General features: G+C 45.3%; 1 protein-coding gene across 1 annotated transcript in view; it reads right to left on the bottom strand.

The window, feature by feature from the left end:
- Positions 1-4,171: 4,171 nt before the first annotated feature.
- Positions 4,172-26,861, bottom strand: part of PLCL1 (phospholipase C like 1 (inactive)) — a 178,790-nt gene continuing 156,100 nt past the window's right edge. The window contains exon 6 of the mRNA XM_064718136.1: positions 4,172-5,919. Within this exon, the coding sequence (XP_064574206.1) occupies positions 5,737-5,919 (183 nt within the window). The 3' untranslated portion in view covers positions 4,172-5,736. The remainder of the gene's footprint in view (positions 5,920-26,861) is intronic.

Genomic DNA, 26,861 nt, shown 5'->3' with positions numbered 1-26,861 from the left:
GGCAGCCCACACATCCCAGAGAAGGGTCCCTGTGGTCACTGACTGGGTGCCCACCGGCCCAGCCCAAAAGCATTTCCTTCTTGCTGCTCAGATTCCATAAAAACAGGAGTCCATCAAGGAGCATGAAGAAAAGGAGCAAACCAGATGTCCAAGGGGGAGGTGGTGGCACAGCTCAGCTCTAGTTGTGCTGGCCTGGCTTTGGAAACACCTTGTGCAGGAAGGTTGCTGCAAAGCAGCAAAGCACAGCAGAGTCAGGGCTGGTGAATCCTGAAGGCAGAGTACATCAACACCAGCAAGCAATGGCTTTGCCAATACTGGTATGCTCCTCAGTGCTTTGTTTCTGTCCCTCAGCACACTCACCTTCCACCTTGGGAGGAGCCAGCAATGCAGCACAGCAGCAGCCCCTACTCTGCCCTGTTTGCCAGGGGCAGGAGGCAGCAGCAGCAGCTTCTCCCCCACGATGGGCACACTCATGTTGCAACTGGAAAGCTCCCCTCTCCATCCATTAGCACCATAAATAATCACAGCAGCTTCTGCTCTCCAAACCATAACTTCTATCTTGTTTTTAATTGCATTATGAGTAGCCTGTTCACCAGATGCTATCTGAGGAAGCACACAAATAATTCATCTCTAGCCTCCATACATGCTTTCAGACAAGCCAGATCAATCCTCTTTCTCCCACCTCAGTAAACCATGGGTCAGGGATGGGACAAACTCCTGTAGCACCTCCAGCCCTCACTGAAGCCTCTGCAAACTTCTGCTGGTGCAAACCAACCCCACTGGTTACCAGACTGCTCCCTGGCCAAGCAGCCCTTTTCTGCCTCTGCAGGGGCCTGATGGCTCCTCCTGGGCTCTCACCCAGTGCTCCCCCATGCACAGCCCCACACCCAACATGCCACCTCCTCTCCAAGCACACTTTTGGCCTCCCATTTGCTTCCCAATTCTACTATATTCATGTCTTTCTAAATGAATGAGTCTCTGCTGTGAAACTTAACAGGGGAAAAAACTTCTAACATCATCAATAACTCAAACTTGCCTTTGGAATCATTCATTTTTCTCCCAGTTCCCAGAGGAGGGTGGTGTGGACTGTGCACAGCAAACAGCTGTCAAACACAACACTGTCTCCTGCTTAAGATTTGTCTGCTGAGAATTTGTTGTCTGCGTGTTTTCTTGGAACTACTCCATGAGTATTTTCTGCAAAAGCAATTTATTCATAAAGTGTTTCAAATAATCAGGAAGAGTGTAACATCCTCATTTAAAACATGACCTGCTTGATCAAGGCCATGTTCACACAGTACTCTCTGTTGCAGAGAAACAGCTGGTGAGACAGAACTTGCATCACATTTCTGGCTGGGTCAGTCACATCTCGGTTACTGAACTCACAAAGCCCTTAACATCACTTCAAAAAGCAAACATTTTTTCAGGGACTTGCCATGGAAAGCAAATGCAAGACTGCTCAGCCTGAGACTGTGCAAAGGCAACCTGCCAGGACCATGCCAGAACAGTGTCAAAGAGCACTCAGGCTTTGGACCTGTGAAACACATCCCAGCAGGGCTCCCCAGCTGCCCTTTGCTTGGTGTGCCAATCTGGAGACAGCTTCGCTGGCACCATGTTATGGTAATGATGGACTTTCATGCCTCCCTAGGGCAGGGAGAGGGGCCAAAAAGAACCAAATCCTGGTTTATAGAATGTGTACTTCACCTACTGCTGCTGAGAGATGAGCCAGGGCCACCATGCTCAGCCCCACAGCAAGTGCTGGAGGCCTGCAGACACTGCTCCTGTGACCCCCTCACCTGTTTTTGTGAAGCTTCCTGAGTCAGGCCCCTGCCTGAGGCTGCTGTCTAACCCTGCAGGCGTGGGACCAGTGCCAAGAAGGCTATGACCTGATGTTTTAGACTGAACAGAGAGATGGGAGAGGTGGCATATCCCACAAGAAAGCACTCTCTATGTACGCAATTATCTGATAATCTATTTTAGGAGATGATTCTCAGAAAGAGGAACAAAACTTTCACCTTCTTTGCACTGGGAAGCTGCATTATCCCTTTAAAAACAGGGAACTAAATACATGAAAAATGATAAAATGAAAGCAGTGGAAGAGCATTGTGCTTTAAGTCATCCCAAATTCAGGAAAGGGAGGAGAAAGGGTCAAGTCCTGCTGGTCTGCATGTCTGCATGTCAGCACATGAAATTTGGTAAAAACTATTCCTGCTGATTTAAGACTAATCAGGCCTGTGAACAGCTGGACTAATTCAGCTTCTTCCCCTGCTTCATGGCTGGATTCCTTCATGCATGTATATAAGCAGCAAAATCCAAGTGAAACCTCTGCATCCATCTTTTTCTCATGGCCCCAGTGTCCCCCTCACATGTACAGGACCCACTGCAGCCCTGTGCCCCATGTCAGGGCCTCTCTGAGCTGCCTGCCCCATCCCTGCTTGGGAAACATGCAGGAATTCAACACCTGAGAGGTGGCTGCCCCTCTGCCACACTTGACCAAGGTGCGGTTTGGTGGGCTCAGACACACAAGCACGTGGACAAGACATCCCTGATCCCTGGAGGAACCGAGGCCCCTGGGAGTGGTGACTGTGTGGTGGCTCAGCCCATCCTACACCTGCTGCCTCACCTGTGCTCACCAGCAGTGGAAGGATTTGGCAGACACTGGTGTCACAGTGCCTGGTTGTCCTCCTGAGAGCAAGAACAATCTCAAAGGTTTTCCAGAAATGTGTAATTAATCTGTGCCTGGGAAGGAAAACATCATCAGTCTTATCTTACAGTTGAGAGAATGACAGAGAAAACAAATAGTGTAAAGGTGGAGGACTCAGTGGCAGAGTGAACTCAGGTAGATTCATTCCTGTGCTCCCTTCTGACAGACAGCTCCCCACACCAGTCCCTGAGAGTTTCTCCGATTTCCAGCTGTTCAACTACACCGTAAACAACTGCAAATGCCTGTAGCACCTTCCTGGCATAACTCCCACAGAGGTGATACAGATAATACCCACCCATTCATATGGGACATCAGGCAAATCACACCAGCACAGGGCCCAGAGAAGGCTGTTGTTCCACTGCAAGAAGCCAGGCATGCCATGAAACACTTGCCAAAAAGGCCAGGCACTCAGTCCCCTCTGTGTGTTTGCTGCTGATGCTGGATATGATTTTTCCATGTGTTTGCCCTCAAGGCTGAATTTTCATTACACCAACTGGCACTTTATCATTCACTTCCATTCCCAGTGATTTCAAAGGAGCTCAGAGGAAGTGAGATGAGCTTTTGCTGCCAGCCCCTCTCTTGGTGCAGGAGGGAGGGTGGAGCTGCTCCAGCTGTGGGGTTCTGGGTGCCAGCACCACGAACAGTCCCAAGTGCCTAGGGCAACGCAGGGTGCCCCAAATTCTCTGCTCCTGTATCTTGGCACAGAATGTGTGACCTTGGCACAGGACATGACATGAATGCTAAACATGGTATGAAAGGTGTGTGTGCATGCTATGGGACTTCCATGCAGCCACTTTGGGTTCTCCTAATGATCCAGAGTGAGAGCCATGTAGTACCCCCTCTACATGTGAGCACAGAAAGAAGCCCTTCTCTCTGTAATTTCATGTTCATTTGTTCCTAACATAGAGAAGGTATTTTGCCAGCAGTTCCTGTAGACACATTAGGACAGCCCTTTGAGAAAATCAAGATATTTCTAGATTTAAATGAAGCACCAAGAGGCAAGCCACTCACCCTTCCTGAAGCAAACTCTCCCTTCTGAGAGGGATGCTTTCCAAAGGCTGGTCCTTTGCAGCTGATGATGCTGGGGTAACAGTTCCCATCATCCCTAACTGTAAGTAGTGAAGGCCAAGTGTTGTTTTTATACAAACATAACCCAAGATGGCAAAACGTGAACATGTACAATTACACCATTGATGTGGGCTTTATGCCTTGCCTGAAACAGAAAAGACACTTCTCCAGACCTCAGCGAAGTCTGAATCCACACTCATAATCCAATGGAGAGATAAACAGAGCATTTAAGGCTGGATCTGAACAAGTACTGCAAATTTTACTGAAATGGTATTTAAGGCACCTGAGTTATAACCTTTGCAATAACAAAGCTGCTGTTAGAGCAGGACCTTCTCTCAAGCAACTTACCCACTCTAACCCACCTTTATCCAGGTTCATGTAAAATCACTGCAAAATCATGGGTCAAAGTTGTTTCATAGCTTTACTCTCTCAGTAATGTGCAACATGAACATAATAGTGTTATTAAGAAGTCAAAAATAACTTAACACAATAGCTATATAAGATTTTCCAATGATCAAACTTTCAGCAATTACTTTTTGTTAAGTTCAGAAAATTAGCATATTTGTTAATCAAATTAATTTAAAAAGTAGCTTTTAAAAATAAAAGCAATGCTTTAAATAAATATAGTCTTTTTATAACCATAAAACACTTAGTCCTGTTAAAGATAACACAAATATTCCACTCAAGCACAGTACTTAAACAATTGAAATGAATGTTGTGAGCACACGTGGGCCGGACATCGGGAGGGACGAGGATGCTCCGGGACATTCTGTGTCTCCTTTCCACAGCAGCACAAAGAGGCAGCCAATTCTCAGAACTTCCCCAAACACATGACATGTGTTAGGATATTTGTAACTGCTGCACAAAAATGCTGCCACCCTGTTTTTCCCCAAGCTATTTCTCTACACTACACCTGTAGCAGTTCTTCAGCCCTGCTTTTAAATCTCTATCACAGCATGATTTCAACCACAAAAACATTAGGCCAGAGGCTGCTTGCTTCATCCAGCTGGCTCCAACATCTACTCAGAAGGTGGCAAGCAAGGCCTGACCTCTCACACATCTTGCACTAAAGCTCACATTTTGTGAAATCTGGAAAACCTTCCTTTTAATACTGGCACCACTGGCTGTTCCAGAACAGCCTGAAGGTCACCTTCAGCGTTCATGACCACCAAAGGGTATTCACAGCTCTCCCCATAATTACAGGGCTGACTAGCTATGGTCATTACTACTCAAGTTAATGCCTATCAGCAAAGACTGTAGCTGTCTTGCACATCTACAAGGAAGGTAGCAATGTTTTGTTGGAATAAACTGAATTAGCTAGTTCTTACGTTAGTATGTGTTGTCTGGGTGTATCCTGAAGAGCAGTTTGCTAAATTCAGCAAAAAATACACCTCAAATCTACTGCTAATCTACTTAGCAACTCTGATAATTTCATATCCTGTTTACTTGGCTGTAATTGTTCACTAAAAATCACCTTCAGGGTCTGCAGCAAACCACCAGCTTTGTCCTCACAAAAACAGCTGTCAGTGAAATTTGTTGTGGTTTGTCTGTTTGAACAGTGTAACAGTAATATAACCTATAAGTAAAATGATAAAAGCTGGAGAGTAAAGTAAAGCCCAAAACTGATACAAGTGCTCTCAATTTGTTTTGATCTTCAGAATGAATAAGCCTAGGCAAAGATGACAAAGGAATAAATTAGCAAATGGCTAATGCAATGCATGAAAGGGTGTCTACAGGATTTGCATGTGCGCACACACACGCACTCGCATACAGACAGCTTGGCTTCATTAGAAATCTCACTACCAGAGTTTAACTTGGATAAATTAACTGCATTAAAATACTGACATTGTGAGGATTTTAATACTATCACACCCTGTAGAGGGCACTCCTGTGTGAATTTTTAAATGCTTTAAAAAAATAGTTTAGACTTATTGAAATCTGTGACAAATGTGGCAGCTCTCCCTCTCTCACAGCCTCCCATTCTCATCTCCAGTATCCTTCTCCTGTATTGCCTCCAGGCCCCGCTTTGCCTTGGCATCTGCCTGCCCGCTCCCAGCTTTGCTCAGTCCGCACGACAGGCACGCCAGCTGGATCTGCTTCATGTTCTCCAGTGCTTCGTTCTTGGCGTTCTTCAGGAGATCTCCTTGGCCCTGGGGATGCACAGACATGCAGGAGAGAGTCAGGGATTGCACACATCGCTCAGGACCAAAAGCAGCAGTACTGCTCCTGTGTCCCTACAGGTCCCAGGTCCCATCTCAAACCATCTCTGCCCCCTGGAAATGGGACTGAAGCCCCTCCTGCAGCTTGGTGCCAGCACAGTGAGGAAGGCAGCAGCCAGCACTGGACAGGGTAGGACAGACACCACACTCCTCCTACCTCCATGCCACTAGCCTTGGGAGGTAATGTCACCCTGAACAGAAGGAGGCTGGAGGAGAAGGCATTTCCTCTTCCACAGTCAACAGCAAGGTCCTGCCAGGGCCAGGGCACTGATGGCACATGGCATCCCTCTCCCCAGGCATCACATCCCCCATGGCAATGGCTGTGTGTTCCCAGCCAGGGGCCCCTCAGGAGCTGAGAAACCTTGATAACCCACCCCTCCTTCCACCTGGACTTGACACCCAGCCTGGGGCCCTCTTTGAGCAGGGCAGGCCAAGTTGTGCCCATATGAAACACATCATCCCATAGCATTCCAGTGAAGCCTCCTGAACCATTTTGTTTGGGACCTTCAGGAAGGTAAATGGGAATGAGACTTCATGAACACACTGCTTCTGTATCTTCTCAGAGCCTGTCAACGTGAGGTAACTAACAGGAGATCAATCCAGTTTGTAACAATCAGGAAAACTGTGTTACATGAAATTTGAATTAAGGAGTTGGGGTTCAGAAATGGCAAAATGAATATTTATGCAATATTGATATCTCAAGTGCCATGAAGCGACAAGGTTCTGGAGCTACAGGATACAAATAAATAAAAGCCAGGAGATGCATCTGGTTATTAAAACTCAGTATCAGTAAGAACTTGAGGTCCTCTTCTCCTAATGTCACCCCAAGCACAGATTGAAGTACAGCACATGCTGCAGCTGGTTACACTCATGAGGAAAACCTCCACTGACTGAAATGTCACACTCAGATTCCTGCCACCCAGCCTGACCACCTGCAAGTCACAGGTACTTTGGGGGCCTCACAGGACACAAGAGACACTTCAGCAGCACCTTGGGCTCTCTGGAGGGGTGACAGATCACTTCCCCTCCTTGGGTTCTCCAAACCAATCAGATGTGTTGGATGAGTCACAGTGTGACACCTTCCAGCAGCAGGAGCATCTCTGCTCTCCCTTTCCCCATAGCTAAGAGGAAGAATTTATCCTACAGTGATGAGCACAGTTCCCTTTTTGCCAGTGCCTGGCACTGGACTCACAGGGTCTGAACCCCTGCACACAATGTTCACAACCAAGGAACAATGGTGGCTTGCAAGGCTGCGGCACTGGTAAACACCACGTGGGACACCACGTCATCCAGGGACAGCAGCCTGTGCCTGAGAACACGATTGCCTCATCTCCTGGTGTCACAAATTTGTCCCTGCTGAACGATGCAAATCACCATCCAGATGCTGGGAATACAACCCAGTGTGAGAATAACAAAAAGCACTGGGACTGTGTGAGCAGCTCTGTGCTATTTGCTGTGAAGCTCTTTTGAAGGGATTTGTGTCTCAGCAGCATGACAGATCTGGGAATACACAGACAAAGAGCTTGGGATCCAGTCAGCAGGCACAGTGAGAAAAAAACAAAACAAGAATAAATTATGCAGCAGATATTTTTCATAGCTCTGAACTTACTTCTATGTCAGAGGTTTTGCTTATGGTTAAAGACGGGAGGCAGGAATTCAAGAGCCCAGGGCTGCCTGGAGCACCCAGCCCACCTTGGTGTCCCTCCCTGTCTGCAAACGGCACAGGAATTGTGGCAGTGTGTAGTGACAGAGACAACTCCAACAAATGAACAAAGTACCTATCATTAACAACATGATAATGCTACCAGAATGGGTCCTCAATCTATCTCCTCAATACATTTTCCATCTCTTCAAACTGCACAAATGCAGTTTTAAATAGTTTGGGTTTAGGATGAAATACCCCTGGCTGCTACTTCTTATGCACACAGGACCAAGGACACTAAAGGCTTCACCATCAAACAGGGAAAAATCAGTGTGACCATGCTTTGCAGCCTTAACCTCTCCAAACCAAAACCTGGCACTGTGTGTGCATGTCCAAGAACAGAAAAATCCCCTCAGTGCAAGAAGCAACCTCTTTGCAGGGTGAGGTCAAAGCGTGGAAATGTTCCTCAGGGTGGCCCACAAACTGTGTTTGTCCAGGGACTGGGACACACAAGGACAGACACTATTTGGGATTAGATGCACTGCCTGGGGACAGCAGCCCGAGTCTGCCCTGCCAAGACTCTCACCTGAAGTCTACAGAAGCCAAAGGACTTCACACCCCACGTGAAAGAGCCAAGCCACCCACTGTCCCTTATACATATTCTGATTTCACATTTGAGTAAACAGGCAGTTCAGATTACAGATTCTGTCTGAGGCAATGCACAACATGTCTTTGGGTTCCAAGAAGAAACACATGCCTGAGCATACTTCCAATATTTTGAAGACATTCTTATTTTACAGTGATCTAAAAACAGAAGTGGACTTATCAAAATAGTGCAATTCCATTCATGTACAGACCAATTGATTTATGTCTTAGTCTCCTTGTGATTTTTATTTTTAAACAGCTGGTTTCTTTGAGCAATATGAAGAAGCAAAAATTATTTTGAATCATCTGTCATGAGAAAATTAACGACAAACTAGCCCTCTCTGACAGAGCTGTCATAATTCTAGAGACACCATTAAAAAAAAAAATCTGTGTGCAATGCTCCGTTTGAAGAGCCATCTGTTTGCTTTGAAAACTGGCTGGGAGCATAATCCACTTAAGAAGAATGTCAGCAAAATTGTGTCAACACCTTAACAAACTAAATACTGGATAGAAGCTAGAGTAAACTTTACAAGCATGATTGCATTGAAACAACCTTCACAGACCAGTCATTGTGAGCATCTCTGTGCACAGAACCATCCTGCTCACACTTACAAACAAAGCCTCTCTGAGACCACGACAGTCCACCTCAACATCTATCCATCTATCTCCCTTCTGCTACTGGTATCATCAGCCTTTCTGAAAATAAAAATGCATGAGAAAGTTTAAACTTTGGCAGGACAGTGAATTAAGCCAGAAGAGACTGATCAAGTGTTCTAACAAAAACTGATCAAGGGGCCATTTTCATTTAGCCTTGGGAACATTAAAAGTCAGGTTTCTTACACCTAACTGCAGAGCCTCAGCACAAATTAACATTACAGGACAAATAATGCAGCTTGTCAAGCAACTGCAAGATTCTAAGTCTTTACCTTAACAGGGTAATATAGCTTAGAAAACCCATAATCTGACATGGTTTTAAATATTGTTCAGTTCTTGTGACAAGCCATGAAAGGCTTTAAGAAGCACAAGTAGCTCTAGACAGACACTGGCAATGGCTACAGATGGGACAAATTCCATGTAGTTGTAGGTTCAGTTGGTTTTTTTTCAAATCAAATACCAAAGTTTTTGAGTCAAGATGACAGCTCTAAATCCAACAGCAACTCACTCTGGGGCTTGGGAAATGAAAGCTGAGTTTGGTCAGTGGCACCACTTTGTGTTCAACTTCACAATATTATTTATTTCTATACATTGCATGTATATTTCTACGAAAATATAAATATATGGGCATGTACACTAATAATGACTGTTTCTGTGATTTCTAGGAAACACCTGCAACACAGAGGCCAGGCTGTGGCACCCCCAGCACCAGGGACCCCAGTTTGGCACTGGCAGCTCCCACAGCAGCACCAGGGGCTGCAGGAGCACCCTGAAGGCCAAGAGTGGGCCCATGCAGGAGTGACTGCACTGCCAGGTGCCCACATGAGCACCTTGCACTGCTCCTGGTGAAGCAGAAAATCCCACGCTGAGCAATGGGGCTTTCCTGGCGTTCCAAACTGGCTGTGTTTGCAGGGAGGCTGAGGCAGTAGCTGTGAAAGCCATTTTCTAATCTGCTGCTTGCTAAAGCAGACAGCAGCTTATCTCCTGAGCAGACACATTCTCTGACAGCACATTATGGGAGCTTTTCTCTCCAATCCTCAAGGGCTGAGTAAATACAAACAAATAACAGAGGCTTTAACACCCATCCCACATCATGCTCGTGATATTACTGTTATTTTTTAACTTATTCTCAAAGAGTCAAGCTCTTTCATTACTATTTAATCACCAAGTAAAATCTCCAGAGGATGCCAGTGGATACCAGCGGGTGGCTGAAAAAGCCAGACACAGTCAAATGAAACAGCCACTCCACATTTCAGAGGCAACACAGGCACAGCAACAGCACTGACAATCTGTGCCAAGGGACTCCAAATGCTGGAGAGCTGCTCTCACATTGGGATACTCTGTGTGGAGGCAGCATTTACTGCAAGGGGTGCATTTTCTAAGTGTCATAGTAGGACTAATTGTGTTTAATATTAATAAGGAGGCACACAATTAAATGATTGCATATGGCTTTGAAAATGTAATCTTGGGTAGGAAATCATTAATGAAAAGATCAGACTGTTATGTTAAACTTATTACAAAAAGCAGATATTTTTCCATGCATCCTTCAAAGCTAAATGTGGGAACAATTGATTTGAATTTGATTATGATACATTCACATTTCAGAACAGACTACTCCAAAAACATAGTGTTGCTGAATCAATGCAGACTGTAAAAACCCACCCTTTTCATTATTACTGCAGAGAGTTTGTCAACAGCTTTGCTTTATTGTCTGTGACAGAGATCATAATGCACATCCTGGCATGAAAAATTACTGTACACAAAGATTAGACACAAAGCTATAATCACTTCTCACACGCTGAAAATAAAAGATTGCAAAAATGAGTTACACCACAGAAAAAGCAGAGTCCAAATGTAACTTGCCAATTTATCTTTAAACCCTTGCACAGCAGAAATTCACTTCCTAACAGGAAAATAAAAAGGCCACAAATATAAAAGATGGCACTTAAATGGCATTCATTGTGCTACTGGTGTATCATTTAAGGTCTGGGTTTCGGACACAGCTGCTCACTTACCCATTACACAGCTGCTCACTTACCCATTGTAAACCAAATGCAAGAGCTTATTTCTACCTGGCTGAAAGCAGCAACAACTTTGACACTGAATAAATCAGGTGATAAGACCGAGTGCTCGCTGGGGCCTGACTCATCACATTTTGCAGGATGTGCTGGTGATTTCAGACATCAAACTGAGCGTCTCATTTTGGTATATCAGCATGTTACTGACAACCAGAGATCTTCTCTCCCATTTCCCAAAGAAACAACTGGGAATCAATTATATCACACAGAGAACAGATCTGAGATGTATGGAAAAGAAAACATCCACCTAGGGAAAGGCAGTCCCCATTACATATAAAGTGCTAAATCTCGGTAAGCAAGAGCAGCAAGGCGTAACTGCTGTGGAATAGATTATTGTGTGCAGTTTTGACACAAGGTTACACAAAGAAAACCAAATGAAATTATCTAAGGTTGTGCCAAGCACCAAAGTCAGAGCTCTAGGGCTGAGCTGCTCAATGCACTGTAGCCGGCAGCTGGGACACCTAGGAGAACAAGGCTGAGGATGATGACAGAGAGGAGGAGATGGATAGTTAACAGGAACTATCTCCTACTAATTCTGTATCAAACCCAAATTATTCTTCATATTACCTTTTCTCCATTTACTTCATGAATCAGCCATATGGATGCTGGCTCCAGGCTTTCCTGTCTGTCATTGCACAGGGCAGGAACCCAAGCTCCTTCTCCCGGGAAAAGCACCGGGAAGCACAGAACCAGCCCTGACTGCTCTGTACATCCCAACTGGCTTACTCCTTACTCAGGGGAAAAAATCCCATTTGCACCTGATATTTGCACTAGTCTCAAAGACAAAACCACACCTGCAAGAAGCACTCAAGGCCTTGAGGGCACTCACTGCCTCACCAAGACACTCAGCCCTAAGGTGACACATCCCAGCAGCCTCCTGCCAGCAAGCACCTAACCTAAGGACAACTGCTGGGACAAGAGCTAAGGAGCAGCCATCTCTGCCAGTATCATTTACAAGGCACAGTCTCTTTTTCAGTGCAGCCAGCTGTAAGGGAGAGAGGACAACACCAGCAATACTCCAGGTGGCTGGGAAAATTCACAAGGCAACTCTGAAACAATTTGGTCCCATATAAAAGCAGAAAGGTCTTTTAGTAGTTCAAGGGAAAGCAGGCAGGAATCTTGGATTATGGCATTCAGCAATGGCCTGCCCTAAGACCCAGCAGGATCCAGTGGATCAGCCTGGTCCCCTTTGAGACAAGATCTCTCTAGGTGTTCAGATCCCACAGCAAAGGGACACAGAGGAAGTTAATAACAATTAATAAATACATGACAATAAATAGAATGAATAAATAAATAAATAATGAGCAAAGGAAGCAGAAATTAGAATGGCCCTAGTTTGTAACACAGACCAAACGTTCACCTCACGTGTGGCTCGGATGCCATTACACAGCGTGGGCTGCACACACCCAGTGGATATGGGACTGCAGGTGGGCAGTCTGACCCAGGGATGGGGCCTGATGCTAACCATGTAAATGTGGTGTGTTAAAAACAATATTCAGGCTACCTGAAAACCAGTTCCATCTGATTTTAGTTACTTTTATTTAAACTCCCAAACCATATCAATCTGACAGTTGCTCAGTATTAGGCCATCCCATGCAAAACCCAAAACTTCTACTCTGATTTAATTTGCCATTTGCATCTCACCCCAAAGGTCTGCACTGGGGAGGATGACCTAGAGGGATTTCCAGAGCTGTTCTGCATGAGCCTGGTTAGTTTTCTAGGAGGCTGGTGACAGTTCATTGCACAGCAAAGCAATCAACCCAAAGCATGTGGCATGACATAAATGGTTGGGAAGAGGGAGCACCATCTGTCTCTGCTGGAATGGCACTCCCTTGAAAAACACCTAAACCATGTCTTGCCTTTTTTTCCAGCTGTTGGAAAGGTGCAATTAAAATCTAAATGGCTGTGCTGGATACCAAGAGACAGCCCCCACTCCACCACACTGGGCAAGGCTCCCCAGTTATTACAGAAGTGCCAGTTCACCACTTGTATGTTCCCAAATTATGTGACACAGCCAAACACAGCCCCGAGAGCAGCCTGGGACATGGAGCTGAACAAACAAGGAGAACCTCAATGAGACCAGTCAGGTAATTACCAAAGAAGCAAATACTTAGAAAACCTTCTGATTCTGGCTGCTGGCCTTGCCAGCATGAGGATATCACTGCTTTGTGCAGCCATGGCAACTTAGGAAAGAGGGTCTATATTTGTAATTCTCTTACAGGATTTGCCTAACAAGACAAAGGCGAAGGACATACATGGCCAGCTTGCTCTCAAATTCAGTTGAGTGCCTCCCCAAACCCTTGATCAAAGCCTGACAAGGAATTAACACCAAGCATTTGTTTGAACACCTAAGTGGCAAAAGCACTCATGCTACAGTCTTCCCTACTGATCTTTAAAAAGAGCTCTTCACTGAAATCCAGGGGCTCTTGCAAATCAATTGCACTGTATGACTGCTAATTTATTCCTTTGAGCAGACATTTTATGTATGTAAAAAAGTAGGCTTTTATTTTTGTTTTTTAAATAAATGCCTATGCTTCTGTCTCACATGGGCATTTAAATTAAATTATGTTATATCAGGCTGTCAAAAGCAATGAATGTGAACATTGACTGTAACTGTGCTGCAGCAGGAATTTGCTTTCAGAAATAATGCCATTAATTTGATGTTAGCCATGTGCTGAGCAGTTCAGCTGCCTGTCTCTCTCAGGCACTACGTCAGGCAGACAGTTTGCAAGCACAGCCACAAACGTACAGACTATTGCTGTCAATCCCTCCATGCTAGGAACCTGCCTTTTTTTCTGGTGATAGGTTTAAAATCATAGGCTTGGCTGGAAGCCCAGGAGTGCACAACTAATACTAAGAAAACCCCACATCTCTGAAGAAATTTGGGCACTGTTTATTTTGATACACAGCCATGAAATGAAAATTGAAGCTGTACATCCAGGCATTTATTTTTTAGTTCCCCCTTTCATCACAAAACCCAATTGCTCAAAGGTACCAGTACCAGCACTAATTGGTAACTCCTGTAAGGACCAGAGAGTCCCAGAAAAACAAAACAAGGGGAATAAAGATGAGGCAGAAAGCGCACAATTTTTTTGGATTTGATTTTTCTGAGTAAATAGATCAGCTGCAGGAAAAGAGATGTTTTACAGCTAATGAAAGACCTGTGAAAGGCAAAAAGGCAATCCCCAAGCAAAACATTTGGCTGGCACCCCTTGTTCCCTGGTGCCCTCTGTGCTGACTCTCAGATGCACAGGCTGCAAGCACACAGTTAACACCAAAATCATGTCCTTCATCACAGGTTAGCCAGCAAAGTGTCCCTTAAGTTCATCAGAGCCTGGAAAGGGTTTAGTGGCCATCTCTGAGCTGATTCTGTTTTGACTGAAGACAACATGCACCTGGTGCTGGTTTGGGTTTGTTTTAGGAGGGAGGGAGTGTTGCAGCAATGCCACACAAACAGTCACTGCTCTCCTTTCAATTGCTGGAGATAACCAGCTTTAAAAATACCTGCAGCTGTGCTTGATGCTAACTGAAATAATCTAATGAAGATGAAATCAAATTGTGCCAGTCAGAGCAGATTGTTTGTGGACAGAGCACCTTCAGCACTGCTGCCACATGCAGCTCCCAAGGCTCTGCTCCTTTCTGCCTGCCACAAGCACCAGTGCCTTAGCAACCATGTGGTTTGCAAACGCTGCTGGTGCCGTGGCTGCTGGCCAACACCACCAGCTGACTGGGCCATGGGAATCTGCAGAAGCCATCCAAGCTCCCTATTCCTACTCCCCCAGACGGGACAAGGCACTCCCCTCCTCCCTTCATGCCTGAAGCTGTGGGCAGTCAGCTTCTAATCAGTTCACGAGCAGCACAGGCCACAAACAACTTTATGCTGATGCAGAAAGCTTTAAGCTGAGACAAAAGCCTCCAAATCACATGAAGGTTTAAGTGCAAAAAGAAAAAACAGCACATACCACTGTATAAGTAGTAGGAGGGAACAGGTTTTTATAGAATCCCTGAGCAAATGCTCTGACTTGCTTCACCCCTGTCCAGGGGTCAGCCCTGTCATTCTGGGGCCCTGCAGTCAAAGGTTTGCTGGTGAGACTGGACAGTGAGTTCAGTAAAAGCAGAGCTGAGCCAGCCTCTCTGCTCACATTGTGCCAGCCATGGTTAAAGAGGCTCCTGTGGGCCTTACAGGGCTTGTTTCCCCTGGGAGAACCCCAGCCCTGCCTTCCCAGTGCAGATGTGAAATCAAGTACAAACAGGAGCAGATAGGGTTATTTTTGTAAGCAGAATGCTGACTGACCCAGCAGGCAGAGAGCTACTGAAAGGAAGCAACTGAGAGGGGAGGAGAAAATCAGCAGGGGTCAGAAACAGGCCTGGGTGGAAGTGAGAAATCTGTTTCTGTTTTTTAAAAGGATGGGAATTGGAACACAGGAAATTGAGTGAGCCAAGCACAAAAATTAGTGGTGCAGGATAGGGGTAGTATTCATTTACAAATTCACTGCCCCAATATGTCAATGAGGGAAACTGAACAAGCATAATTTATAATCCATTACAATACCATGCCACAGAAAATACGAGGCTTTTCAACCAAACTGAACTCAATGTTTAAGCCATTACTACAGACGGCTGTTACAATAGCTCCACAGTTACTGGGGAGGGTTGGAGAATCTGAGTTTAGACTATCCAGCATCAGACCACTGAGCTACCCTGCAAAGGAAACTGTCCTGCTGCTGCTGGCAGCCTCCAGTACCAGCCCGTTTATCCCAGACTGCTAAATTAGGCTGCTCAGGTTGTTCAATAACCACCACTACCAAAGACTGAAAAGGTAAAAAAAACCCCACTTTTTTGTTTTTCTGCGCCTTCATGTGGCTCAGCTCCTCCCCACTGCTACATACACCAGCATCCCTAGGTCACCAGCCAATGGAGTGAGAAGCCAGGGAACAGAGTGAGAACTTAGCTGCAATTATCACCTCTATTATTACCATTCAGAGCAATGACAGCCTATCAGTCAGGCTCTTCCTGCCAATACCAGACCTATATCTTATCTGTAGCACAGAGGGTACTGGAGAAAAGAGCTACTAAATATGCATTTTTAACTTACTCCTGTAAGTCTGACTGCTCTCATATAATCGCCTTTCTGACATCAGAAATGCCATCTTTTTCTTTTTGTGATCTAAAAATAAATAGCAGCTGCCTCAGCACATGAATCACTGGTTTTGTCTCTGCTTTTCTCCTCAAATGGATCCCACCTGTACCTGGGGAAATGACCCATAACAAAGTGTCCTTTATCTCCCGAAGGTTTCACCACCTGACACTTGAATTCATCTGACCCATGTAAAAGAAGACTGCAGCTCTCAAAAGTACAAGATTGCAGTTTCCCAATCCGTTGTTCCTACAGTAAAAACTCACTTCCACCCACAACTGCTTGGGCCTCTCATTTCCCTAGCTCCTGTGCAAGGTTTTTGAAATGCCTGCTGCATTTAGGGCTTATGGGGGGTCTACCATGATCTAGGGGAGAATAACTGCAGAGCAAATGCCTGGTCTCACTGAACACCCACAACTTCCACTTAATGCAGTTCATGGCTTTTCACTGTTCCAGCCACCCCTGCAGACCCATATTTCCAATAATCACACATGTAAACACAGAAGTCTTTACTCCACAGCCTTCTACTGCCAGTGGCTCCAGACAACAAAAATTAATCAATACCACAATTGAGTTAAAGAGCATTTTACTTTAACCACAACCCTCAGAATATGTAGTGGTGGGGATGAACACTTTTCAATGGCAGGAGGCAGTAATGGAATCTAGACTGGCACAATGAAATGGGGAAGGTCATGCCAGCAAATCACTCCCTGCTGGATTCAGAGTTTGGCTCCTCTGACTCATGTCACACTCAGACAAGTACAGAAGAAGTCAGAGGTGCCAGCTAACAATTGCATTATGCACATTCTGATGTATGGAGAGAGGATTTCTATCAATGCTCAGGAGGGAGAAGGTGAGGACTTGGCTTTCACACAGAGACATGCCAGCCCCCAGCTTCAACCAAGCACAAGGGCCAGGTACTGCTCCGTTACAAAATATATACCTGGATTTCACTGAGACCACTGACTGTGCCAGGGAAAACCCAAAACCAGCATCTTAGCAACTGCAGAGGAGGAAGTTCCAACGGAGCCACCAGCAGCTTTCATCACCTCCTGAGCTCCCCCAAGGAACTAGCTTAAATGAGACACCCATTCTGCCCCAGGGAGCAGGTTTTGTAGATGCTGGCACATAATTCACACAACAAAAGGGGCAGTCAGCTTGTCATGATTTCTGAGCTCTGAGAAACTGTATGTGATCAACTAACAGGAGCTGTAAGGAGCTCTAAATATACCACAAGAGTAATTTTTAGAAGATGTTGAACCTCTTATCACACACCATTCAAACACAACCATTTTAGGTGAGTACCAGTTACAGCTCCCAGGGAATGGCACAGCACAGATTTAACAACAAGCAAATGCTGGAAAAAAGCAATGTACAAGCAATTCTCTCTTACAATTGGTAAAAATCAGTGCCCTAGTCTCTCCCTGATATACTCAACAAATTCAGAAAGTAGCTGTGGGTGGAGGCTCCCTCATGAAGACCCACCATGGATGCCTTAGAAGCAGAGCCCTCCACTCCCTGACGATTTCAGTGGCATGAATAAACATCCAGGCATGGTAGTGTGGGCTGCTGCCAGCCCAGGAAGGAAAAGGTCTTTGCAAGCCCCTCGGTGAGTGCCAGGCACTGGGGTCCTGCCTTGGGCACCCAGTGCCACCCAAGGGCCCAGAGCAAAGGCTCCCAGCCCTGCAGCACTGCTGCCCGAGCTGTGTGGGCAGGGCTGGCAGCCTTGCTTGGGTTACACTGCAATCCACAACACCTGACAGAGGCAGCGGGGCCTTGTCTCTTGCTCTTTGTTAGTACAGCCATTGACAGATAAAAGCAAGAAATGTGTGAAATTCTGCAGAAACTCATCCTTTCATTATAGCCTTTTTAATTCTCTGAACAAGGTCACATTGCCAGATTGGCACAAACTAGATTCCCAATTTCCATGTCTTCCATGTTGTGTTAATTAATTCCACTGCAAGTACAGCAGTATTTGATAACCATACCTCAGATAAAAACATCCCTGTTACAGGGGAGGGAGGGGGTGGTGGCAGACATTGCCTAAGTTCCTATGCCACCTGCAGTTTCTGCCTGCACTGTCTCTTCCTGAGAGTGGTCAGTAAAAACTGACCCAGTTTTTATACCCAAGCAATTCTCCTTTGGTGGGGCATCAGCACCACCCCTCCTCCTCCTCCCACTGGCTCTCCTCAATAGCACCAACTTTCCAGCACAGTTCTGCAGTTCTGCCCAAGCACACACATGCAGGAGTAGCTACTTCTCCTCAAAAGATAACCATCTTCAAGAAACTTGTGACCCTACCTGATGATTTTTCAAATAACCTCTTCATAGGTGATAATCTTGCTGCTGCTCAAAACAGCTTTCAGAGAACAAACTCTCCTTGTATTCCACCTGGACATTATTAATTACTTTTCCAGTTGCAGAGGCTTTGGACCCAATGAACACCCCCTCAGGAGGAGCTGGCCTTCACACCCAGGTGACAAAATCCCTGCCAGACTGGTAGAGAACAGTGACGTGAGCAGCACAGATGGGACTCAGGCTGTGATGGGTTTGCCCCAAAGATACAAGCACAGAAGTGCCAGGTCCCACACAGCCATCCCAGGACAAAGGTGGCACAAAATACAGAGGAGTAACTCACAGGAACTGCATCTTGGTGAGGGACAGCGTTAGAGCCAAGCAAAGCTCAGTCTAAATCAAGGGTGGGGGTTCCAGGTGGTTCCCCCCCCACTGGCATGATTTAGATTATCATCTAAACTGGGGCAATGCAGAGGGAATGGGATTTGAGGCTGAGGAGAAGAAACAGCAAAGACTGAGATGACAGTGAGGCACAGAGAGGTAATGGAGTTAGGACAGACAGCCAAGGAGAGGGCTTCACTGAGCTGCCAGCCACACAAGAGAGAGAGCTGGGCATCTATTTTGCCTTTCAAACATCTTGACAAGCCTCCATTTGTCAAGTGACACTAAAAGTGGTTTTTCTATGCACAGCACCTCAGTGTGCCAACCCTTGGCTGGGCTCAAAGCCCATGCTGCTGAGGTGGCCCTGGCACAAGGGTACCAGGCACAGTGACCCCACATGCTCCTGGCTGTCTCCCACCACGACAAAACCCATCTCACCCCCCATGCACAGCCAGCAGCTTGGCATCAGATCCATGGTTTTTGGCAATTTGTCACATCACTCAAAATAAAAGGTACCACAAGATTGCTTGAGATCCATCTCTGGCTTATTTTAGTCAAATTCAAGAACTCAGAAAGGTATCACTCAGGGCTTTTCATACCACCTTTCATTTTTTCTAATCTCCTCCTTTTGTGTCAAAGTTACTGTTGTTTTGCACATATACTTGATGGCCTGTCTCACCTCCTGTATACATACATGCATGTGTGTTTGCACACATACAAACCCATCCCAATGCAACTGAAGGAGTAATATTTAGACCTGAGTAAATACAGAACTCTGTATCACAGTAAAAAAATAAAAGTTTATATCAAAGGAAGGCATGTCACAGTACTTGTTTTCTGGATGAACTTCAGTGACCTTCCATTTTTGGTCTGTCATACACTAGGGTTCACACTGACTGCAGGAAGGTCTTGTCCCTAAACCCACCATTGTGAAACACCTGTAGGAACAGAGCCTGGTGCTGAAGGAAGAAGAGCAAAGTGAGAAAATTGGCAGAAATACCCATTTCTGCTCAGATGACTCTGGCCATCAGCTCTTTGCCCAGCAGCTAGATGGCTCCCTGGGTCTGCCAGGCATTGGGTATCACCGTGGAAGACAGTACAGCCTCATACCAAGCACCTTCCATGCCAAATACCTGAGCAGAGCTTAGATCCACAGCAGCTAAATATTCATCAGCAGAAGGAACTACACAGCTTCTCACAGGCCCTTCCAGTTCTACTTTTTACCCAAATAGGTGATAAAGGCTGGAGAAAAGAGATTGTGTGTTCTCTGGGGAAGAACAGAAACTATTAATTGGCTTTGGTTCTGTGTGTGGCTGGGGAGTAAGTGCTGCTCCTCACAAGCCCCAGCACTGCAGGCAGGTGAGTGCAGGCCCATGTGGGTCCCTGTGCCTGGACAGATAAACACAGACTCTGCCTGATCTGAATGTCTGGACAATAATTCCTTGCCAGTCAGTGAAACAGTCCTGCTGTGAGATTATTCAACAAAACCCCAGCAATAACTGAGTAACAGGGGACAAAGTCTCTTCATTTTGTCAGGCTATCCTGGGACTTCATGCCCTGCAGAAACTCACAGGACCATGAAGGAGATCATCAACAGCTGTAAACCCTGGAAATCTTTGCTCTCTGCTCAGTCCCTGCTATTGCCAGCAGTTGGCACTTGAAGATTTAAGATTGTCTGGGTGGCCTTCAAGCGTATTTTAAACGCACACAAATATTTAGCTTGTTCTAAATCCAACTCGTGTCTCGGAATTTTCCTTGGCCAAGAAAACAGAGACCTTGTCAGAAACACCATTAAGGCTTCAAAAACTCCCAGGGAACAGCCAAGTACCTGGAGAGGTCATGCTGTACTTGTTGAGACCTCTCACTACATCCTCCCCAGAGCAATGCTCTGGCAGCATGGCTGAGGGCCAAGAATAACAGGATATTCCAGCTGATTAACTAGTACTCCTGATGGACTGGGATTACAGTCCTTTTACCCTAATATACAGTGTTGAAGCAGCTTGAGAAGTTTCCATCACCAGATACAACTGACAAAATTCTCGGAGACTGTTGAAGAGCTCTGGCTCCTGCCTTTGGGCTTGGGCAAAACAAACAAGAAGTGCATTCACCACTTATGGAGGAGGTCTTTATCAACCAAATCAGTAGAGAACAGCACTCTGCTAGGTGTGCAGAAAAATCTGCCTATCCTACCTAATAATCACATGGTTTGGTTCCCTTGGTTTACAAAATACACTGATCAAAACAGCTTGGCATGTGAAGGACAACACTTACCTCCTTATCTCGTAACTCAAGATCATTCAAAGGACTCTAAATTCCCTATCCAAGAAAAATCTTGCAAGACCTCCACATACAGAAGAGCCCTGGAGCCTGAGCTGAGAGCCAGGAGCACAGGCTTTGCCCTGGATCCAGCCCTGAAGCTGGCAGCCTCCACTGCACTCACCTCTGCATTCAGAGTACACAAAGGTCTGGGAACAAATTGTGCTCCCATGCGGCTCCTCCAGACTCTTTCTCAGATTCTACAAAGAAAAACCTATCTACCTCTTCCCTCTTCTTTTAAATTAACTGCTTCCAAGTAAGCAGGGTGGTATTTACAGGACTAAATGGGTGTTGACCTTGATGCCCTCTTCACCTTGTCTCCAGCACTCTCAGAAAGCCAGCTTTTTTATTAATTTTCTCCTTTTTGTCCTTCAGTTCATGTGTAAGAGACCAAGCTGATCTATGTGAAGTCACTATGTGAATCATTAGAACAGCCCTGCATTTCTTCATTTTTGTAAAATCTGTCACTCAATCACAGACTGACTGGCTCAGATTATCTCCACTGTAGCTGAGCACATCTTGGCATAAGGCAGCAGATCCTTCAAAAGTAGCCAGGGCACAGAGTCTGAAGAGGTTTAAAACTTTGAAACACTGCTCTTAGTTCAAAAGTTTGAACTGCCTCAACAAAGCAAATGCAAACAATGTGGGGACTAGAAAGCAGGAAAGATATTTAGTCTCTCTAGAAAAAGAGCCTGTGGGGTAACCACATTCAAAATGCATTTATCTCTCTAGAAAAAGAGCCTTTGGGGTAACCACATGCAAAATGCATGTATCTGGGTATGAGTAGCTATGAGGTGAGCTGATATGGAATAACACAGTGAGTCCTGCATTTAAAGGCAAGCATTAAAACTCCAAGCCACCTCAACCACTCCTGCCTACTGCTCCTGCTGGACTATCACTGTCAGAAGATGACAGCAAATAACAAGAATTAGTTGCTAAGACACTATGGCTTATATTTATTCTGTTTTTGACATACCACAAATTGAGCACCAATGTACTTATGTCCACAGAGATATGCTGGGAAAAAGAGGGAGATATGGTATCAGGAGTTTTTGGGGTGAGAGGAAAGCCTGACACTTAAAGTGAATAAAATGTATGTACATAGAATACAGCAGCTTTCTGGGGACTCATGAATCCATCATGCTCTCACTTGAGATCCAGATAGCACAAATGGTCATGCAAATCCTTTAGCAACACTAAATAGTATGTGGCAGAAGAGATTGTTACCATTGTGCTTAACTACATATAAGGTTCCCACGATTCTGCTGTGCTGCTCTGTTGTCCACTCTGCAGCATGCCAAGGAAAAAAGCCATGGTTCATGGTTAACTGCAGGAAAAGGGACTGCTATGAAAAGACCCATATAAATGTCTCAAGATTTTATAATACTGTAGAGTATCCATTCAAAAGCACTTCCATAGCGCACTATAATAATCCTTGAATTAAGGCTGGGAATGGACCTAGTTCTTCCAAAGATCATCAGAAACTCTGTGTTTAAGATGCTTTAGAATATCAATCGCTATCTGACAAGTAGTTTTTCTTCAAAACTGATACCTTATAGTGATGATAAATTCGCCTCAGTTTAGGTGAGGGCAGGCAGTCTGTACGTACATCTGTCAGAAATCTCCCTTTTATCTCTGCAAGTAGCCTTAAAGTGTTAATTTGGGGCTCTGCCACCCAAGTGAGGGGTCTGGGATGCTGCAGCTCTCCCAAGCAACTGAAGGGCATCATCCTGCAAAAGTGCCATTCCTGCACAGTTCTGCTGCATATAATCACATACACTAGAGCTATCATTGATCACAGCCACATCATAAAATTGTGGAGGCCTCCGCCAAAGAGAGAACTGCATTAGCAATTTAATAATTGTATGCCTTCTGCACTTGACAGACTCCTCTTGATATAGCTAATCAGCATTCATTTAAATGCAGGATAATTAACAGATACCCTCATGGATGAGAGCTGAAACAAGCCCTGAAAATGTAACCACTTGATGTCTTGTGTCATGCACTGATAGTTGGAGTCCTGGTTAGACAGAACAGACAGACTTAAGACAGCAGGGACGAAATCTTATCATGGGGAGCAAAAAAAGATTTAAAAACACATGCACATTTCAGAGCAGACTAGAATCAAACATTTGAGTCTTTTGTCCTTCAGCTGAAGACCAAAACAGTAAGCACCACTTTCATCTTCTTTTCTCCATGTTTTGTCTTTAAATAAGCAGGCATGTTGGCATATTAACTAATCTGGACATTTACCATCAACATACAAGCACCTCTTGGTATTGCTTCTAGACTTTGTATGTGCTGACCCACCAAAGCACAAAGAGCCAAGAAAAATCTGCCTGCAGGCTGTCAAAGTACGTCTACATGAGAACAGTTAATCTGAATCACAGTCAACATACTCAAACTTTGTCTGACTTACTTGCCAGGCTCTTGGGACTCAGGCAGATCCCAACTTCTTTGCTTGAGTGAACACCTCCTGGCAGTCTGTGACAGTTTTTCCTCAGCAAGGAGAGTAGTTTTGCAGGCTACAATTTTTTTCCCCTCAAACATTCTTAAAACCTCATATAGCAGTCATTGAGTCAGTGGTTTGCTCATGTGACAGATGCTAAGAGTGCCTCAGTTACTGCAAAATGCTTGGTAAATATCCCATGGGAGAGGCCAACAGAGTGGGCTGAAGAGCCCCAGGAGAGGTGGCAGCTGGCTCTGTCCTGTGCTGAGAAGGACAGGGGCAGATCCAGCCTGGCTCTGCAGGACATCACCCCCACGTACCTGACCTGAAAACCACCCAGCGCTCCCCAGCGGCACTCAGGGCAGGGTTGTGTCCCTGCTCTCAGGACTCATCAGCTCAAGGTCAGGACTGCCCCAAGGAGGCTTCTCAGCTTCTGCCTTCCAGGCTCTGGTGCTCCCCTCTCTCCCAGCACAGGCAGGAGGAGCTCAGTGCAGAAGCAGCCCCAGGAACCAGAGCAGAGGTGGCCCTGCCAGGCAGGCGGGAGAAGCACCAGCATCTGGGCAGAAACAACACGGGCCCACACAACTACATAAAAGCTTCTGCTCTGGGAAAGTGGGAGTCATCTGCTTTAAAAACATGAAATACCTTATGAAAATTGATAATGACCTTCTGTGTGACAAGGGAGGGTCACACCAGAACGATTGCCTCAGCTGAACTGAGCAGCTTTGCGTGCCTCACAGGGTGAAATTAGGGGCTCCTAACACCATGGTCCCTGTGAGGGGGTTAACACAAAACTTCTTTTACTACCTTTGCATACTACTGGCACTCAAATACAGAGAGAAAAACAGACAGAGCTGGTGCTGCATGGAAATCAAAGTGAAACTAAATTTAAACTATTCCTGCAATATTGCTGTGAGAGCATGATTCTTCTGTCTAGTGCACTTAAGTTATGCCTCTCAGTATTACTGACTGTGAACCTGACAGTATTCTACACAACACGGAACCAAAAGAGGAAGATGTGACATTTTATAAATAATAATGTCAAAGCTGACTGGTTAGACTGTCACCAAGTTATAACATCCATTCTTTTAGTAACAATTTCACCTTCCAGCGAACAGTTTGTCCTTATATTGGCTATTACTAATATGTAATTAAGTTTACATAAACTAAGGAAGAAATTGGCATACTATTTTGATTCACCTCTAAAAAGTACCCCAGGGCATTTTTTAAACATGACAAATGACCACAGTCGGGATTTTTATAAAATACACTTTAATCTTGCAGTCTGTAGCTATTTAATGATTTTGCCGGTAGCAATTTCTTATTGCATCTCCTCTTTTATTCAAAGCTTACCTACTGCAATGAGTCTTTATAAAGAAACACATTAATTAAATATGCCTTGGCTTCACTAGCTTAGGAAAAGACTATTAATCATTTCACAGCACAAGAACAACATAATACCTGCTATTGCCCCCGGGCACCTCACACAAACCGACTCCTGCCACGTGATGTAATTGCCTCCAACAGCCCTGAGCACACAGAGAGGCTTTCTCTCACCAGCCATTCACTCCCCTCACCTAAAGCAGCTGATGCATTTGTGAGATGTTATGGGGTATTTTTTTCCTTTTCTTACAACCCTGTAACAACATCTAGTGAAATGTATTTGTAACGCTCACCCTGCCACTGGACGCAGGGAGGACACCTATGGCTTGAGTGGGGCAGGGCTGTCAGTCCCTTCCACCAAATCCTCCTGTGTGGCTCTCACCAGCACTGAGAGGACTCAGTGCTAAAGAGGAGATGCAGGTTTGTTATGGGCAGGGTCACTGAAAGACAGCATTTTTAAGGGAAAAAAGAAAAAATATGACAGAACAATTACTGATGGTTTCATGTCACACACCCAAGGCACAACTTCATTCCCAGTTTTCTGATGTCATCCCTGAATTGGACTTTAGTCAGAATGAAAAGATGCTTCATGTGCATTTCATAGATGGTTGTCACAAACTCTGTTAATATTTTATTGTGTGAGAAAGGTACAAAAGAAGTTGTGGATTACAAATGAAACAAGTAAATTATTCCTTGACCTTAACTAGGTTTTTTTAAAAGCTCTTTTAAGGAAGTTGACAATGTCTGCTAGGCAGCAATTATTTTCCATGGAAACTGTTTCTTTGATACCCTACTTGTACATTCAATAATCATAGGTCACCCTCAGAGATGAAAACTTCATATTTGACAAACATTTAAAAAATCAAAACATTTAGAGTGACTCTAAATGTTTTGACATTTATTTTACCTAACACAGCAAAAGGTATTCAGATTAATGTTCAGAACTGCCTAGTGTGCTCTGGGGGCAGAGCAGGTGACAACTCTAGCTACTAACCTCAATTGCTCTGTGTGGAATAGGTTATCCATTCAAGTCTGTAACTTTGAACTGGTTGACTTTTCTCTTCATGAGAGATCTCATTAACTGAGCTGACACTGACTCTATTACTCACTTTTCCACTCTCTCATGGTGAATCAAGGTATGCAGGAAGCACAGGTGCTCCAGGTCTTCTCTAACCCTTCTTTACCACCAATAGCCTCTCCCACATACTTCTGCCCCTTCAGCCTCTCTCTTCCCAATTCCTTTCTCCTTCTCCTGCTCAAGGCATGTTAAGGGCTCTTCCCAGCACACAATGGTGATGCATACCTGCCCTACTGCTGTTGCATACTACATTTAGGGGTACATTTGATGAGGAACTTAGTGAAAATTCCCTTTCATCAACTGGCTTGCTCTGGGATTTCAGGAAAGGGAAAGGCACTGGGAGGTCACAGGAAGATGCTGCCAGACAGGGCAACCTGGGAGCTGGAGGAAGGGAGCAGCTGGGACAGAGTGAAGGGAAGTGTGATCTATCAGAGCAAGGTGGGAAATGAGGCTGTGAAAGGTGTGAGTTGAATGCTAAAAACATGAATGCTTGGCTCAGGCCCGCTCCTTGTCTTGTGCTGCAGCTCCACCAAATCCTCTCCTCTTTCCATCCCTGGCTGTTTTCACCCTGGCTCAGTCACACAGCTACCACGACCATTTGTGGCTGGCTGGTGCTAAGCCAGTGGCTAAAGCCCAGTGAGTAACAACTTCACCCCATGGTGTGTCCCTGCACAGCCACCATGAAGGGGTGAAAATCCCCTTTTGGCTGTTTGGACAGCACTCCACTTTGAAAACATAATCCTGCAGGATCTACAATATTCCTCATGTTTTCTCTTGACAGCCCCTCCTGCCCCCTGTCCTTCCCAAAGCGATGC

The sequence above is a fragment of the Zonotrichia leucophrys genome, chromosome 7 (assembly GCF_028769735.1).
Source record: "Zonotrichia leucophrys gambelii isolate GWCS_2022_RI chromosome 7, RI_Zleu_2.0, whole genome shotgun sequence".
Classification (NCBI taxonomy): domain Eukaryota; kingdom Metazoa; phylum Chordata; class Aves; order Passeriformes; family Passerellidae; genus Zonotrichia; species Zonotrichia leucophrys.
Note: the sequence above shows the minus strand (reverse complement) of the source record. Positions and strands in the feature narration are given on the sequence as shown.